This window comes from Tupaia chinensis, unplaced genomic scaffold, assembly GCF_000334495.1.
Source record: "Tupaia chinensis unplaced genomic scaffold, TupChi_1.0 Scaffold000667_1, whole genome shotgun sequence".
Classification (NCBI taxonomy): Eukaryota; Metazoa; Chordata; class Mammalia; order Scandentia; family Tupaiidae; genus Tupaia; species Tupaia belangeri.
Window position 1 is genome coordinate 2,034,295 of NW_006160189.1, and position 14,764 is coordinate 2,049,058.

At 35.3% G+C, this 14,764-nt stretch overlaps 1 protein-coding gene across 2 annotated transcripts in view; it reads right to left on the minus strand.

The window, feature by feature from the left end:
* Window positions 1-920: 920 nt before the first annotated feature.
* CRISPLD1 (cysteine rich secretory protein LCCL domain containing 1) overlaps window positions 921-14,764 on the minus strand; it is a 47,126-nt gene continuing 33,282 nt past the window's right edge. For both annotated transcript variants that reach the window (XM_006159928.3, XM_014592161.2), the window contains 9 exons: window positions 14,067-14,207; window positions 13,834-13,894; window positions 13,661-13,727; window positions 13,043-13,173; window positions 10,669-10,712; window positions 10,502-10,574; window positions 8,768-8,843; window positions 4,382-4,512; window positions 921-1,948 (listed from right to left, as the gene is read on the minus strand). In XM_006159928.3, coding sequence (XP_006159990.1) covers window positions 1,897-1,948; window positions 4,382-4,512; window positions 8,768-8,843; window positions 10,502-10,574; window positions 10,669-10,712; window positions 13,043-13,173; window positions 13,661-13,727; window positions 13,834-13,894; window positions 14,067-14,207 — 776 coding nt within the window. In that variant the 3' untranslated portion in view covers window positions 921-1,896. The remainder of the gene's footprint in view (window positions 1,949-4,381; window positions 4,513-8,767; window positions 8,844-10,501; window positions 10,575-10,668; window positions 10,713-13,042; window positions 13,174-13,660; window positions 13,728-13,833; window positions 13,895-14,066; window positions 14,208-14,764) is intronic.

The following is a 14,764-nucleotide window of genomic DNA, read 5'->3' on the forward strand; positions in this document are numbered from 1 at the left end:
TCCCTGTATGTAACTGATCTCCCTTTTAACTGCTCCTAAATTCCTAAAAATACTATTTTCTAAAAATACTTGAAATATTTATCCTTGTCAATTCTTTCATAGGCATTTTATACCTTTGGGATTCTTTCCTGTTACGTTATCAATTTATCTCCTTAAAAAAAATTCTCGTTTGCTGCAATGCTTCTAAATATATGATTGTCTGCTTTCTCTTTCACATACAAATACTTAAATATTTAGGTTGAATGATTAGACTTTACTGACTAACATAGTTATACTCACGTAAAGAAAGGAAAATCAGGGCTGCAGTGGCACGGCAGTAACACAACAATCTGTAGCATTGCGCCCACATGAGAAGAGCCCAGGTCCACATCCTGAGGTCTCTCTCTGCATGTGGGTACATATATGCCTATGAGCTGGGCGGCAAGGCCCTGTTGGGGTACCTTTTTCTCTTTCTCACATAGAATAAATAAATAAACTGAAAAAATAAAACTAATTTAAAAGACTTGCAATAATTTTGTTCATTTATTTTAGTTTAGTTTGCTTTTTTTTTTAGAGATTTTTGCTATAGGGTGTGTGTGCTCACCAGAGAGAGAGAGAGAGAGAGAGAGAGAAAGCAAGAAAGTAAGAAATCACTGCCCCTCAGGAGGGATGGCTATGCTGCAATTTCTTCTCCTCCATTATCCTCTCTGGATTTTGGGCATGCAAGCACACATGCTCAGTGAGAGCTTCAAGTCACTGGGTCCAGCAATCGGTGGCAATCAACTAGGTGGGAATCCAGCAACCTAACCATTGTGCCATCTGCTAGACCCTTGTTCATTTATCTTACAATGATTTCTAAATCAAATTACCATGCAAATAAAATAGAAAGTAATACTTAAAACATGATTGATTTTAATATATTTATAGGAAAAGAGCAAATTCATTAGCAGAAAAAAATGACCCAAAGTAACATTTTACACATTTTTTGTCTCAAAGCACAATACATTTTCATAGAAAGAAACATATCGCCATGATAGGCACCATAATAAGGCAACATTTACACACAAGGTCATTACCATTAAGAAAACCAGTGGTAATGGTGATAGATACCTTAGCTCATCTTTGTTAAATCTGTTGCTATTATACTTCCTGGCCTGCAGGAGTATTTGCCAGGATACAGAAGAAAATGTGTGAACTTAATTTTAAAGATACAGGGAAAACTCTGGCTGGGCATGCTCAGCCCTGTATTACCATGTGATCTCTAGGAATGTTTCACACCACTCCTCCAACTTTATTCCATTTACTATTAAAACCTTTTTCCAGGACTCAAACATCTTAGAAGATTCATTTGAATAGAAAAGGGTTATTTTATACAAAATAAGAAGTGCAATATCAGGACTTAATATTCTATTAGACTAAACCAAAGAGGAAAACTGTACAGGTATTAGGTAGGAGATAATTGAGATTATTCGGAGTAGGCAACGGCATGGCATCGGACTGAGAAAAATGCAAGAGAGTTCCTTTCAGTTTACTTCTTTTTAAATGCACCAGATGATTTTCTCAGGGCCATTCACATTCAATGTTTAGATTCATCTTATTAGTGGCATATACAAAAGCACCATATAAAATATGAAATGTAGAACAATCATGATTATGTAATTAACTATAGAAATAACTGCTAAAAAAATATAGCAATATTTAACACAGGATTTCTAAGACCATTACATATTCATTACTTTTCCCAAAGCTAATGTCCCATGTTTTACTTTATAGACTTTGTCAAGATTTGTACGCATTCGGTACTTTTTTGGGGCTAAAAATACTTGATATCTTCTGTACATTAATGTTACAGTTTTTTACAAACTTTAGGAATGTGACATTTGGAAGAGTCTTTATGTTCCTCTCCTGTGTTCCATTTCACACAACAGCAAACACTCTGAATGCCTTTCCTCCTGGAGGATTCTGTACACTGCAAAAAAAAAAAAAAAAAAGTTGAAAAAAAACGTTGATGTCATCTTTACATATAAGCCTTCTAATAAATCAGTCTGTCTTATGATAGTGAAGAAAGCAACTCTAGGACTCCAGACGGTCAATTTTCTTAGGCTACTATAATTTATAGGTTTGGAAATTTTGAGTGAGGATGACCTAAGTCTTTAAGCCTTGGTTGTGTGATGGATTGCAAATTTACCAAAGAAATTTAAGATTACATAATGGCAGTAATGGTCATCTCAATAGAACTTCACAGATTCTAGATTATATTTTCATATGTTATCTGCTTTGAGTCTAAGAGTAGATGTAGGCAGCTTTACTCCATTTCACTGGAGGCATACTAAAAGTCAGGTGTACAATCGAATCTCATGGTTAAAAATGAACAAGTTAAAAAAGTAGTTGCTACTTAAGCAATACACTAAAACACTAGTTTATTATCATCTCCTAAGTCTGATAAAAATTTAAATTATATTGTTTTCATATAGATTAGTACTCTTAGCAACTATAGTTTCAAGAGAAAATGTTAGTTGGAAAATTGAATGGTCAGATTTAAAATGATTTGAGAGATTTCTTCTCCGAAATGGAAACACACACGTGTGCACACACACACACACACACACACACACACAGAGCACGCAATCTCTTTTTGGAGATGCTTTTAAAAGAGAAGTTAAGGAATCATAAATCTCACTCTTTATTACATCATTTATATTTTTTGGCAAATTCAATCGAGATATGTTTTGTGTAAATGTCTAGAAGCTAAAATAGATTAGAAATTAATACAGTGAAAGAGGAAAGAGACAAACTGTAGTTCCTTTATATATATATTCCTGTATAACAAAAGAGAAAAGAATTTTAGAGGGAAGAAAGGATGAAAATATCCTAAGTGTGCAAACACAATGCACACATAACACACAAATGTACACATACACACACACACAAATATGAGCATGCTGGTTTTTCTTACAAATGGATGACCAATCTAAAGCCATTTTTATGTTCAGAAAACAGACTGACTAAGCCCCCTGTGATGTAGATTAGTGTGGTGTTTTTGCACACAGTGAAATACTGTAAAGACGCATATCTCTGAGCCCACAGACCTTGTGCTGAGTCTGAGCTCTGAGATTTATAAATCATATTGCATTGGTTATATCCTTTAACATCTTGAGCCTACTTTGTGTGTGCGTTTGTGTGTGTGTGTATGTGTAGGGTTTATAGACATGTTACAATAGGGCTATTAGTGGAGCTGGGCTAATATTCTTAAAGCTCCCAGTATCATCCAGCTCCTGGAATATTCCTAGTAGGTATTCAAATTCTGTTTTGTTAGGATAGCATCTATCATTTTATACTTATAAAATAAATTTAAGAAATATAGGAGGTCAGTGAAGCCATCTCACTAAGTTCAGCTTAGGAAATTGCATATTGGCTTCTTTAACTCAACTCATCTGATATTAATATATCTACTTAAGGAGGCCTTGGGCCAGGTTGCAGAGAAGTCACCTTCTCAACAATGGTCTCTTAACCCAGTCTCATCTGAAATAGATGCTAAAAACAGAACTGTCTATGTGGATGACATCCAGATGGTTCTGTATCACAGAAGGCAATCTGGATACTCTGCCTGGCACACCCTGTGGCATCCTTCTGAGAAACTACCATATATGTGAACCTCCATTGGTGATTTGAAGAAGCCAGGAAATATATAAAAGTTAGGGGTTTTTCTGTGTCCATATGGATCAATGGAAATTAGGGTTACTTAAATAAATACCAATGATTTTTAAAAAGCATCATAGGTTCATTTTTTCCTAATGTTTATAATGTTTACCTGATAACTGAGTCATATGAATCTGCTTCAAACTACCAAAAATATACAACACTAGTGAGCTGTACAGTATGATATGCCCTGAAAGAGCTCATTTATATCATACCAGGCATCCAAACTTCAATCAAAAAGAGAATTTGGTTCTAGGGAACATCAGACTCATTGTTTTTGGTCGAATACTTTGTCAGATAACTGGATTAGAGAAATATTCAGTGCCTTGCTCACCTAGAAAGAATTGCATACAAAAGCTAATCTAGAAAATCCAAAAGAGGATGAAAAGAAATTTCCTAATTATAAGATCAATTAACAAAAGAGTAGTTCTGACGCGTAATCCGATTTTCGTGTTGATTTTTGTAAGCCTGCAGGAGACAGGCACCTCTGGTACTGCAGCGTCTCCCATCCCTGGAAGACCGGCTGTTACACAGGGTGCAAGAGAATCACAAAGGCTCAGCTGCTTAACCTCGAACCCACGCTGAAGGGGGTCTGCTGTAAAGCAACCACAAATTAAGAGACAGATGACCCACGGAAACAATTACACATAGATGTCTGTGTGAGGGTCTGTGTGTGTTTTGGGGGGATGTATATTGTTTTTACCTCTCTGAGAAGATCCCGTTCTGAAAAGAAGCAACGTAAGTCTTTCTTTTGTCCACAGGCATAACGTCAACATAACCACCGTGATTTCGAACTACCCCAGCGTGTACTGCTGCTCTGCAGATACTGGACAGCTGAGGAGGCAAAAAAAAAAAGCAACATAAAACATAACTCTGCTGTTATTAGGAACCTCCTGATGAACTTGCCCAGATTATTCTCCTACTGGACTGAAGTCGCTGACATTTGTCTATATGGATAGCCAGTGAGCAGTTATGGGATGACGTTCTGGGTAGACAAAAATGTTTCTGAAGTCACAAAGTCAAAGCCGATCATGAACAAGTCTGAAGGCAGACTATGGATGGCTGTGGTGGTTATCTCTCTACCATTTAATCTAGCAAACACTTTTGCGATCCAAACAGGAGGCTTTAATACGGACAAAGCAATCAAAAACAAACAAATCGCTTTCAGCTTTTTGAGGGCCTAGTTGTTCTTTTTTAATTTTTTTTTTTTTTTTTCATGACAGGGTCTCATGTTGCTGAAGCTGGCCCTGAACTCGAGATCCTCCTACCTCAGCCTCCTGAGTATTTGGGACAAGAGGCACAAACCACTGTGACTGGCTTTGACTTGTTATTCTAAAACTTTAGGCTTTACTAACTCACACTGGCCTCACTCTGTTAGAATGTTCACAGGTTTATGTTGAGTTTTGAACATCTACATGGCCCTTTTTCCATTCATTGGGTTGTCAGGAAAGTCATGACGCATTTTTGCATAAAAAATATAGAAAAATATTTGACCTAATATATTAAATGGGGGATTTTTCCCTATTAAGTAACATGATCAACACAGAAATATTTTGTTCAAAAGAATAACTCTGAGAAGAAAGAAATGAAGAACGATCGTAAGTTCTACCTAGATTTTCGCCTATCCTGGCTTCAATGATCTGACAAGAACGATTAGAAAAGTTCTGTGATTAGCTACATAATGTGAATCACGCAGGACTTTTAGGGAGGGAAAAATGATTATTTCAGGTATAATCCTTTCAAATTTTAAAAACTGCTGACTTTTAAAAGTCACATGTTGAGGGACGGGGCATTAAAGTAATCGCAAGCGTTTAACATGTGTCAATAGCTGAATCAACATCGCCTGAGGAAATCCCACAAAAGAAAATCTTGTACTGTTTCAGTATAAAGCAATCTCTCTCATGGTCCATAGGCTTCTCCTGGTCCCACTGCTGTTGTTCCTTTCTTATCTCTACGCACATGTGGGTAATTTAATATGCTTTTTTATGTTCACATAAGCATGTGTATCTTACGTGACCTGGCTTTATTGCTGTGCTCTGAACTCTGTGGCACCAGTCAGTATTTATTAGATCAGAAAGCCTGAATGCCAAGCTCTTTAATCCTTTTCATGCTTTTGCTATATCACAAAATGCCATACATCTAAAACCTTGTATTCTTACTCAGAAGAGACATTTTTTATTCACCATTTGAAGCCTCACACTATATTTACATTTTTATCCAATATAATTCATAACAGGTGGAATTAGATACGTCAGTACAGATTTCAGTATTTATCTTGTTCTGTTAAAAGAGTACTATCAGCATTTTTTTCTCAAGGCAACAAAAATGCTTACGTATAACATTCACTAAATCCGAGCACTTAATACGTTTTGAGACCATTGTTTTGCCTGCAACGATGCAGTCAGCAGGCATTCCTATTTGAATTCAAAGGTTAAAAGATGTTTTCATTTCCATACTTTACAAAAATTAATACACTATGAAAAGAATGTATCTATGAAAACAGTGGAATTTTAAAATAAATGCAGACGTTAACAGGGAGTATAATTAACTGTAAATAAAAGTTAAAAGCAAAAGGATGTACAAGTTCTAACTCTATAAATGGAGAGAGAGTGGGGAGGAAGGGATAGTCTTTTAAAATTACATGGAAAATGTGTGCTATCAAAAAAACTATGCACGGGGACCAGCAGTTGGCATAATGGCTATGTCGCTGGACTCCCATGTAGTCAACTGCGGTTCGAGTCCCGGACCCGGTGGCTTAGAACTCACGCCGGGTGCGTGTGCGTGCGTGCCCAAAATCCCAAGAGGAGAATGGAGGAGAAGGGATTGCAGTGTGGCCATCCCCTGTGTGGGGTGACCTTTCGCTTTCTATCTCTCTGTCTCTCTCTGTCTGGCGAGCACACACGCCCTATAGCAAAAACCTCTCCAAAAAAAAAGCTATGTATGGATTTCAAAATATTTTTGCACCAAAATACATTTGCACTTCAGTTTTTGAAGATTCTTTCAACAATTATTATTATTATTATTATTATTTTTAATTTGCTATAGGACTCATATGATCACCAGACAGAGACAAAAAAGAGAGGGAAAGTGAGAAAGCAAGCCGCCAGGTCTGAGTCCTACACGGTTGGCCATGCAGGAGTCCAACACCTCAAACACCTTGACACTCCCTAGTCCCTAAACTTTCACTTTAATTCCTTTTTTTCCATAAACTTTTTGAAGAACCTTTGCTCTGCCATGTTTCTATATCATCCTTATTTGAAGAGAGACTGTATTTTGCAGGAGTTAGGAAAATTTGCAATTAATGGTTTCATCTCTGATTCTGTACTGATAGTAATGCTTATATTTCCAACTTACTCTTCAAATGATCTACCTAATAATATACCTTATCTACCCATTTCATGAGGTAGGAAGATAAAATAAAGATTTAAGTTCTGATAAAAACTCAACTCTGGCAAAGTGCTGAAAAGCACGGAAGTATGTAGGATATTTTGAAAGACTTGCACCAGGCATGACTAAACTTCATAGCTTGGGTGCTTAAAGTGAAAACATAGAATAATTTCTTTAGAAATTATTATGTGCATCCCTACATATTTATTAATTCATTTTCTCAATTAATACTTGTGTGTGGAGTCTTTACTGAATGTCTGATGTCATACTCTATCCTAAGGCAGTAACAGCCTAACTTGTTCACAGTTGACAAACAACAGATGGATAATGAAAGAGTGATAAATGAATTCCCTGTTGCTGCCCTCAAGAAACTTACAAACTATTAACAGAGACAGGGAATCCATCAAAATACCTGACAAAATCTTCTAAGTCCTAAGGGAAAAACAAAGTTCGAGGGGCGAGAAGAATGACTTCACACTTGGATCAGGAATTGGATTAGGAATCAGCACTTTCTCCATGAGAAGGTAGTAATAATTCCAAATGTGAAGAAAGACAATGATCATGACATTAAAAAAAATATATTGTTTTGAAGAATGTATTTCAAACAGAGATAAGAACATAAGCACAAATGTAAGAACTAGCAAATTCAAGATAGCCAACAGGATGTTTAAGCTGTAGATAAGAATAATGCAGATCTACTGGAGAGAGATTTAGAATGGGAGAACAATTTCAAAAGTAAAGCTGAACTGAAAATAACTGGACCTAAGTAAACTCACCAACAGAAATAAGGTGGTAATGTGTAGAGTTCAGGCCTCTTTATCCAATCAAATTTCCATAGCATTCTATTGAATGCGTGCATCTCAATCCAATTTCCACAGTATTTTACAGAATATGTACATAAAGAAGTTTTTTTTTTAAATATCTGCCTCATAAAATTTAAGTGCTTCAGCATGCGCTCTCAGACTATCTAGATGTTTCAAGAGCTGGAATCTTCAATCTCTCAGACTAAACTGGCTATAGCTCCCCTTAGGTACAATTTTCACCAGCTCAGAGACAGACAAAGCTATTTGCTATGCCCACATGCAGCACATCTGGTCTCACCTCAGTCTTTGTAGATGCCATTCATCCCACCTAGAGTGTGCTCCTAATGTTCTTGACCAACCCACTCTTCAAACCAGAGTCAAAAAGCACTTATCTATACCGAAGCCATCACAATTAATATTCCTTGTCCAACCTCAACTAGTTTTTTTGTATGCACTTTAATGTAGTATCTTTTTTGATTCTATGCTACCTTTCCAGGCTCCTTAGGAGTGAAGATACTTTTTATATATTGGTAAGTTCTTAATTGTCCAGCTTATACTATAAAACCAAAAGGAAGATAAGGAAGATTCAAGAAAGGCAAAAATACATTTTTCTTCCCAAGAATGTCTTGAGACTATTTCATTAAGTGACTTATATATGGTGGTGGTGTAAAAAAAATATAGTCAAAATAAATAAAATAAATGACTATGCATTCATATTTTCATAGATATTATTTTTTCAGTGATATTGATGATAAACTCTTCTAATCATAAACTCTTCTAATAATATGTATATCAATGCAGACTCTGTTCCCTTGCTCTCTATATAAATGCTTAAATGTGTGTATATACTTATATATAAATACATAAATAGTGAGAGGTGCTTTAGTGAAGATACTTACATCAGAATAAATTCGAGTTCCAATTACACGAGCATAATGTGGATTTGCTTGCATACAGTTACGAGGACAGTATACTCTGAAAAAAATGCACATGTAAATAAGCTGAGTACTTCAGTCTTTCTTATTAATAAAACGACAGACATGCATATACACAAGTAAACTCATACATTCAAAATCTTACTAGAGTTTTTGCAGGCCCTTGCCTGCAAACTTTGGATGAAAATGCTGACATATTTTAATGATACCTACTTTAACATCTTGAGCATTTGACAGATTTTAAAGACCTAATCATTTATAGACTTATATAAAGCAGGATAAATTTCCAATAAAACATATATACACAAAATGTACACTTACAATCCCTGCAAGGTTATGGTTAAAAACACACATAGTTTATGTGAGGTTGTTCTGTCACCTATGAAACATCTCAAAGATATGACCATGGAGGTAAACCTTGTTTCTTTATTTCTTGAGCTATTTTTCTTCAATTTATTTGTTCTTGCCATTTTTCTTCAGAATAGATTAAGCTTTGCCTCCATAAATAAAATTAAATTTTACAACACATGTGGCAACTAAATGGTTCCCCCAAAGTTATAAACCATCATATAAATAATATCATTATGGGGTTGGGTTGGTGGCATAGTGGTAGAAGACTCTCTGTGAGCCAGACCCACAGGAGATGCTCATGGTTCAGTCCCCGAGCATGCAGGGCATATGTGTGCCATGAATCAGAGGTGGGTGGAGCTTACAGGGGACTGCAGGGTCAAGACCTTGTTGAGAGTGCTGTCTCTGTCTCTCTCTCTTGGTCATGGAAAAAATAGATAAATAAATCATTAAACTTAATAAATAAATAAGTAGTATCTTTATAACCTAATTGATGAAACATAAAATTTCTATATGAGAATAAACAAGAGAACCTTGGTTCAACAATTAATTAAAATAATTAATGAAAAGAAGAGGGGAGGGACCAGCAATTGGCGTAATGGCTAACTTGCTGGACTTCCATGTAGTTGACCATGGTTCAAGTCCTGGACCCAGTGGCTTAAACTCACACCAGGCACGTGTACGTGCATGCCCAAGATCCCGAGAGGAGAATGGAGGAGAAGGGACTGTGGCATGGCCATCTCCCCAGGGGGTGATTTCTCACTTTCTGTCTCTCTGTCTCTCTCTGTCTTTCTGGCAAGCACATGTACCCTACAGCAAAAAAAAAAAAAAAAAAAATACTCTCAAAAAAAAAAAAAGGAATAGGAGGATCAGGAGCTAGATTACTTAGGGTCAAAATTATGCATAACTGATTAATTCCATGGTATTCCTATACTGTTAACAGTAAAAGCTAAAGTCAAATTTTAAAAAATTATATCATATTCCCTTTCGGAATGTTTCCCTTCGTGGAACAAGGCAAGAAACAGGAAGCTTTTTTACTAATATTTTATTCAAATGATTTTTCTCCTTTGGAAAAGTACTGAAACATCATTCTATAGATACAAAATGACCATTCATTGGGCACCTCTTGATACTAGTGGGAGGAATTTGGAGAAAGCACTTGAAGAGGGCCTGGAGTGCAGGGAGTTTGTGATGTTCCTTGCTTTCTTCCGCATAGAAGTGCAAGACCAAACTCCCTTTGAATCCTAGAGAAACCAGAATTTTGAGAACCAAAGTTTTCACAGGTTGAAAGCCATAAACATGCTTGCTGGTTAAAAAAAGAAGAAAATTTTAAAATGTAGTAAGCATTACCTTGGGCAATGTGAAGCAGGCTTATGAAACGGACAGAGCTGTTCCACAGTTGTTTCACAAGTCACAGCCTGAACTAAAAAGTTAAAACACAAAACAGTAAGCAAATCTTTTGGAAGCAATGTCATGCTTTGTAGTAATAAGAAGATAAGATGGAAAAAAGTGCTGACCTGTTACTTTAGAGACTGTGAAGGAATTAGCAGAGTGATATTTGCTGAAAAGAAAAAGATAGAAATGTTATTCATTTTCTTAGAGGCTTCAGTATAATTCCTGGTATATTTTAAGTCTATGAATACTTTATTTCTTACATATTCTTATTAAAATAGTTAAATAAGTAGTGTTACAGAAATACATCATCTATTTGATGCTAAATTCAAGTTACCTTCATGCATGAAATAAATCAATGCTATTCCTAAGCTTAGATAGTGGTCTCTTTCCATTATTGGTCTCAAAATGTAGAAATAACAGAATAAAACAATATATATATTGACATATTTGTTTCTATTAAAATTAAAACTCTAAAGTAATAATTCCCTGTCTCCACAAAATCCAGTAAATTCATGGCAGTGTTGTAAAGACAACATAAATTAACAAGAATCTTATAAAGAGTGTGCATTATTTACTTTTATGATTCCCTAATAGCTAGTAAAATGCTTACAATAAATGAGTGAATTTCTCTGTATTACTTGCTATGTTAAAAACCAAGAGTAAAATATTATATATCAAAATTTTAATTGTTTAAGTATACTAGTCTTTTTGAAAAGCATCTTTTGTTAGTGGTAAGGCTCATTGGTGATGGTACTTTAAGAAGGTACACCAACCGAATACATCAACTCAGAACTGATGGTGTAATATTCCAGCAATCCTTTATTCTGTCAGTTCCAAATCTAATGTTAAATATTTAATATCATCTATAATGTGCCCAAAAGAAATATAGTTCTTTGAGGCACAAAATATTCAACCCATTAAGTGTATTTTTCAAGTTTCAAGTTTTAAGAGACACAATAAAAAAGTAAGTTAAGGGCCAGCAGGTGGCATGTAGTTAGGAATCTAGATCCCACATGGGATGATTCTATGGTTCAAGTCCATGACCCAGTGGCCTGAAAACCATGATTAGTGAGTATGTATGTATGTGGACCAAAAATCCTTAGAGAAGACTTGGGCAGAAGGGATTGTGGAATGGCCATCTCTCTTGGGGGGTGATTCTCACTTTCTCTTTCTCTGTCACTCTCCAGCAAGTACACATGCCTTATGGCAAAAAGCTAAAGAAGAAAAAAGAAAATGAAAAGAAATTGAGTTAAAGAAAATAGTAGGATAAATGTTTTTAATGTAGCTAATGACTAATATTTATTACTCATTGATAGTAATTAGTCAATGTTTGTAGAATGAGTAAGGTAATCAGTAAGTATTTCAACTAAGGGATTTTTTAGAGAGTTATTACTGATGGCTGAAAGGTACATATCAAACCTTGGAACAAAACCATACATAGGAGGTCATTTCACATGTCTGTGAAAGTTTTTATTAATATTTTTTATTATGAAGTTAAACTTCACTTTACTGTGGAGGTTCATGCAATTATATAATTACAAAAGAGACTATATCATATTATCTAAGAAAAGTCATAGGATACAATAAAGTCTTTTTATTTAAAAGAAGGCACAGCAAAGATATTTCAAAAGCCCATATTTTTCTATTTTCTATAGAGTACATATATAATTACACAAGGTTTAAGAGTAAGGTACTTAGTATATTTTATATGAAAAACATCTAAAACGTTAATTAATGCTTTTATGTTGAGTTAAATTACATTTAAATGGACAACTGGAAAATGACATTGTATATTATATATTCATTGAGTTTTTCAAAATGCTCTCTTACCTAATAACCTAATTTATCTTATTAACAAAGTTACTGTTGCATGAAATAAGCCATTTCCCCTAAATGGAGCAGGGAGAATATGTACATTAATTAGCCTTCTCTGGGATATTTTTTGTCATATTTAAAAATTAATTGCTTCAAATTGGAAATTTATATATTCTTAATGACACTCATGAAAGTTTGGAGTTTTATCATGCCCAAGCTAAAAAGGTTCAACTGTGAATTTGATGTTTTTTTCTTCTTTTATCTATGAAAATTATGTGACTGAAATGAATCTTAAAAATGATCAACTTCTCTCTTTATAAATTAAAATTCTCTCATGCTTTCTTCCAAAAGAATGTATCAGCCCATTTTTACAATTTAAAATCATCTGGCCTTGGGACTAGCAGTTGGTGTAATGGCTATGTCACTGAACTCCCACGTAGTTAACTGCAGTTCACGTTCTGGACCCAGTGGTTTAACTCATGATGGGCGCGTGTGCGTGCGTGCCCAAGATCCTAAGAGGAGAATGGAGGAGAAGGGATTGCGGCGTGGCCATCCCCTCTGGAGGTGATTTCTCACTTTCTGTCTCTCTGTCTTTCTCTGTCTCTCTGGCGAGCTCACACACCCTATAGCAAAAACCTCTCAAAAAAATCATCTGGTCTAAAAGATCATTCAGGTACTTACCCAATGGTTTGAATACCATTTCGATTGGATTTGATGAAATAATGCTTTCTTCCTTGTCTAGTAATGTCAACCCAACCACCTTCATTGTCGATGATCCCATAATGGATTGCAGCTCTACAGATACTAGATTGCTTGGAGAAAAGAAGAGAAAAGGATGCTGTAATATTAGAGTTCTGCATAAGACACACCACTTATTACTTATACGACTTTAAACATTTCTGAGCCAAACATTTAGTTTGCTTATATAAGTTATTTTTCACATTAAAAATCCAATATTGGGCCAGTAGGTGGCATGAAGTTTAAGGTGGATGGATCCCACATGGCTGACTCAGAGGTTTGAGTCCAAGACGTAGGGGCTTGAAAAACATGCTGGAGGGCCAGCAGATGTGTAGCAGCTATGTCAATGGACTCCTACAGGGTTGACTGCAGTTCAAGTTTCAGGCCCAGTAGCTTGAAAAGCACCTTGGGCACGTGAGCATGAGTGCTCAAGATCCTGGGAAGAAAACGGAGGAGAAGAGACTGTGGCATGGCCATCCCCCAGCGGGTATTATATATATATAATCACCAATATTATGCAGAAGAACTCTACCCCCAAATAATTTCATTTATAATACTTACCATTTCATAATGTACACTGCCAATAACTTTAGCTTTACTATCCAAACAACCAGCAGGGCACTCATACCTAAATAAAAACAATCAAGAGCGAAATTTAGTTTCTCTGCATGTCAATATAAAATGAAAATATTTCCACTAGTGGGTTGGTTAATTTTGAGAACAATAAATATTACCTATTGCAGGTTGTTCCTTTGCACTGATCTCTTAATCTGACTTCACAAGAAACAATTTGGGCTGAGAAAAAAAAGATAGCAAAACAATTTAGATAACGTACAAGTTGCTACAAGTCATTGTACATGCGCTAATGATACTTTTTTTTATTATTCACAAAGTGTCCAAATTAATAAAACCTAGATGAATATGTCATTTATGAAGTTTGAAATCTTAATTAATGCAGAGCTCTTACACATTTGCTGTGTACTTATGACTTCGTTTCTGTTACTATCGTCTGATCTTGTCCGTACGTGGGTATCGTGGACTTGTGATTGCTGTCGTTCAATTTCATTTGTTTCTTCTTCTCGAGGAGGATAATACCTGTCTGATCCTTCTGTGAGAGAAAACAGATTTAAGAAATATGAACCCTATTTTATATGTGCACAACTTATCCCATAATTCTACACACCTCTATATGCCTATTTTAACATTTAAAACTAGATAGATCAGTAGCGTTTTTTGGCACACTGGATTAAAGGAACTACACACACACAGTCCTTGTTTCGAGAATGGCTAATATTCAATGGAGGCATTTCTAACTTTAGCTTATATTTCAACATGTTATCAATGTTTGGTTTTTGTAGTGGCACCATGAAAGTTACACAGCAGTCTACTAAAATCAGGGCTGTGTGAATTTGAATGTGTTTCCCAGATGAAATTATATTCTTAATGTTTTTAGGAGGATGATATTTAGAATTTTCCCAAATGGAAATTCGACCTCAAGAAGGAGTGACATGTTCTTTTACTACAATATCTATTTTCATGGAAGAATTTTTCTCTTTAGAAAAAAATTGAATATGCAGAAATATCAACTTCGTAATAGAAAATAATTTCAAACTGAAATTTAATTTATTTTTTCCAGATTAGGCTATAACAAGGGCTTGATAGCGT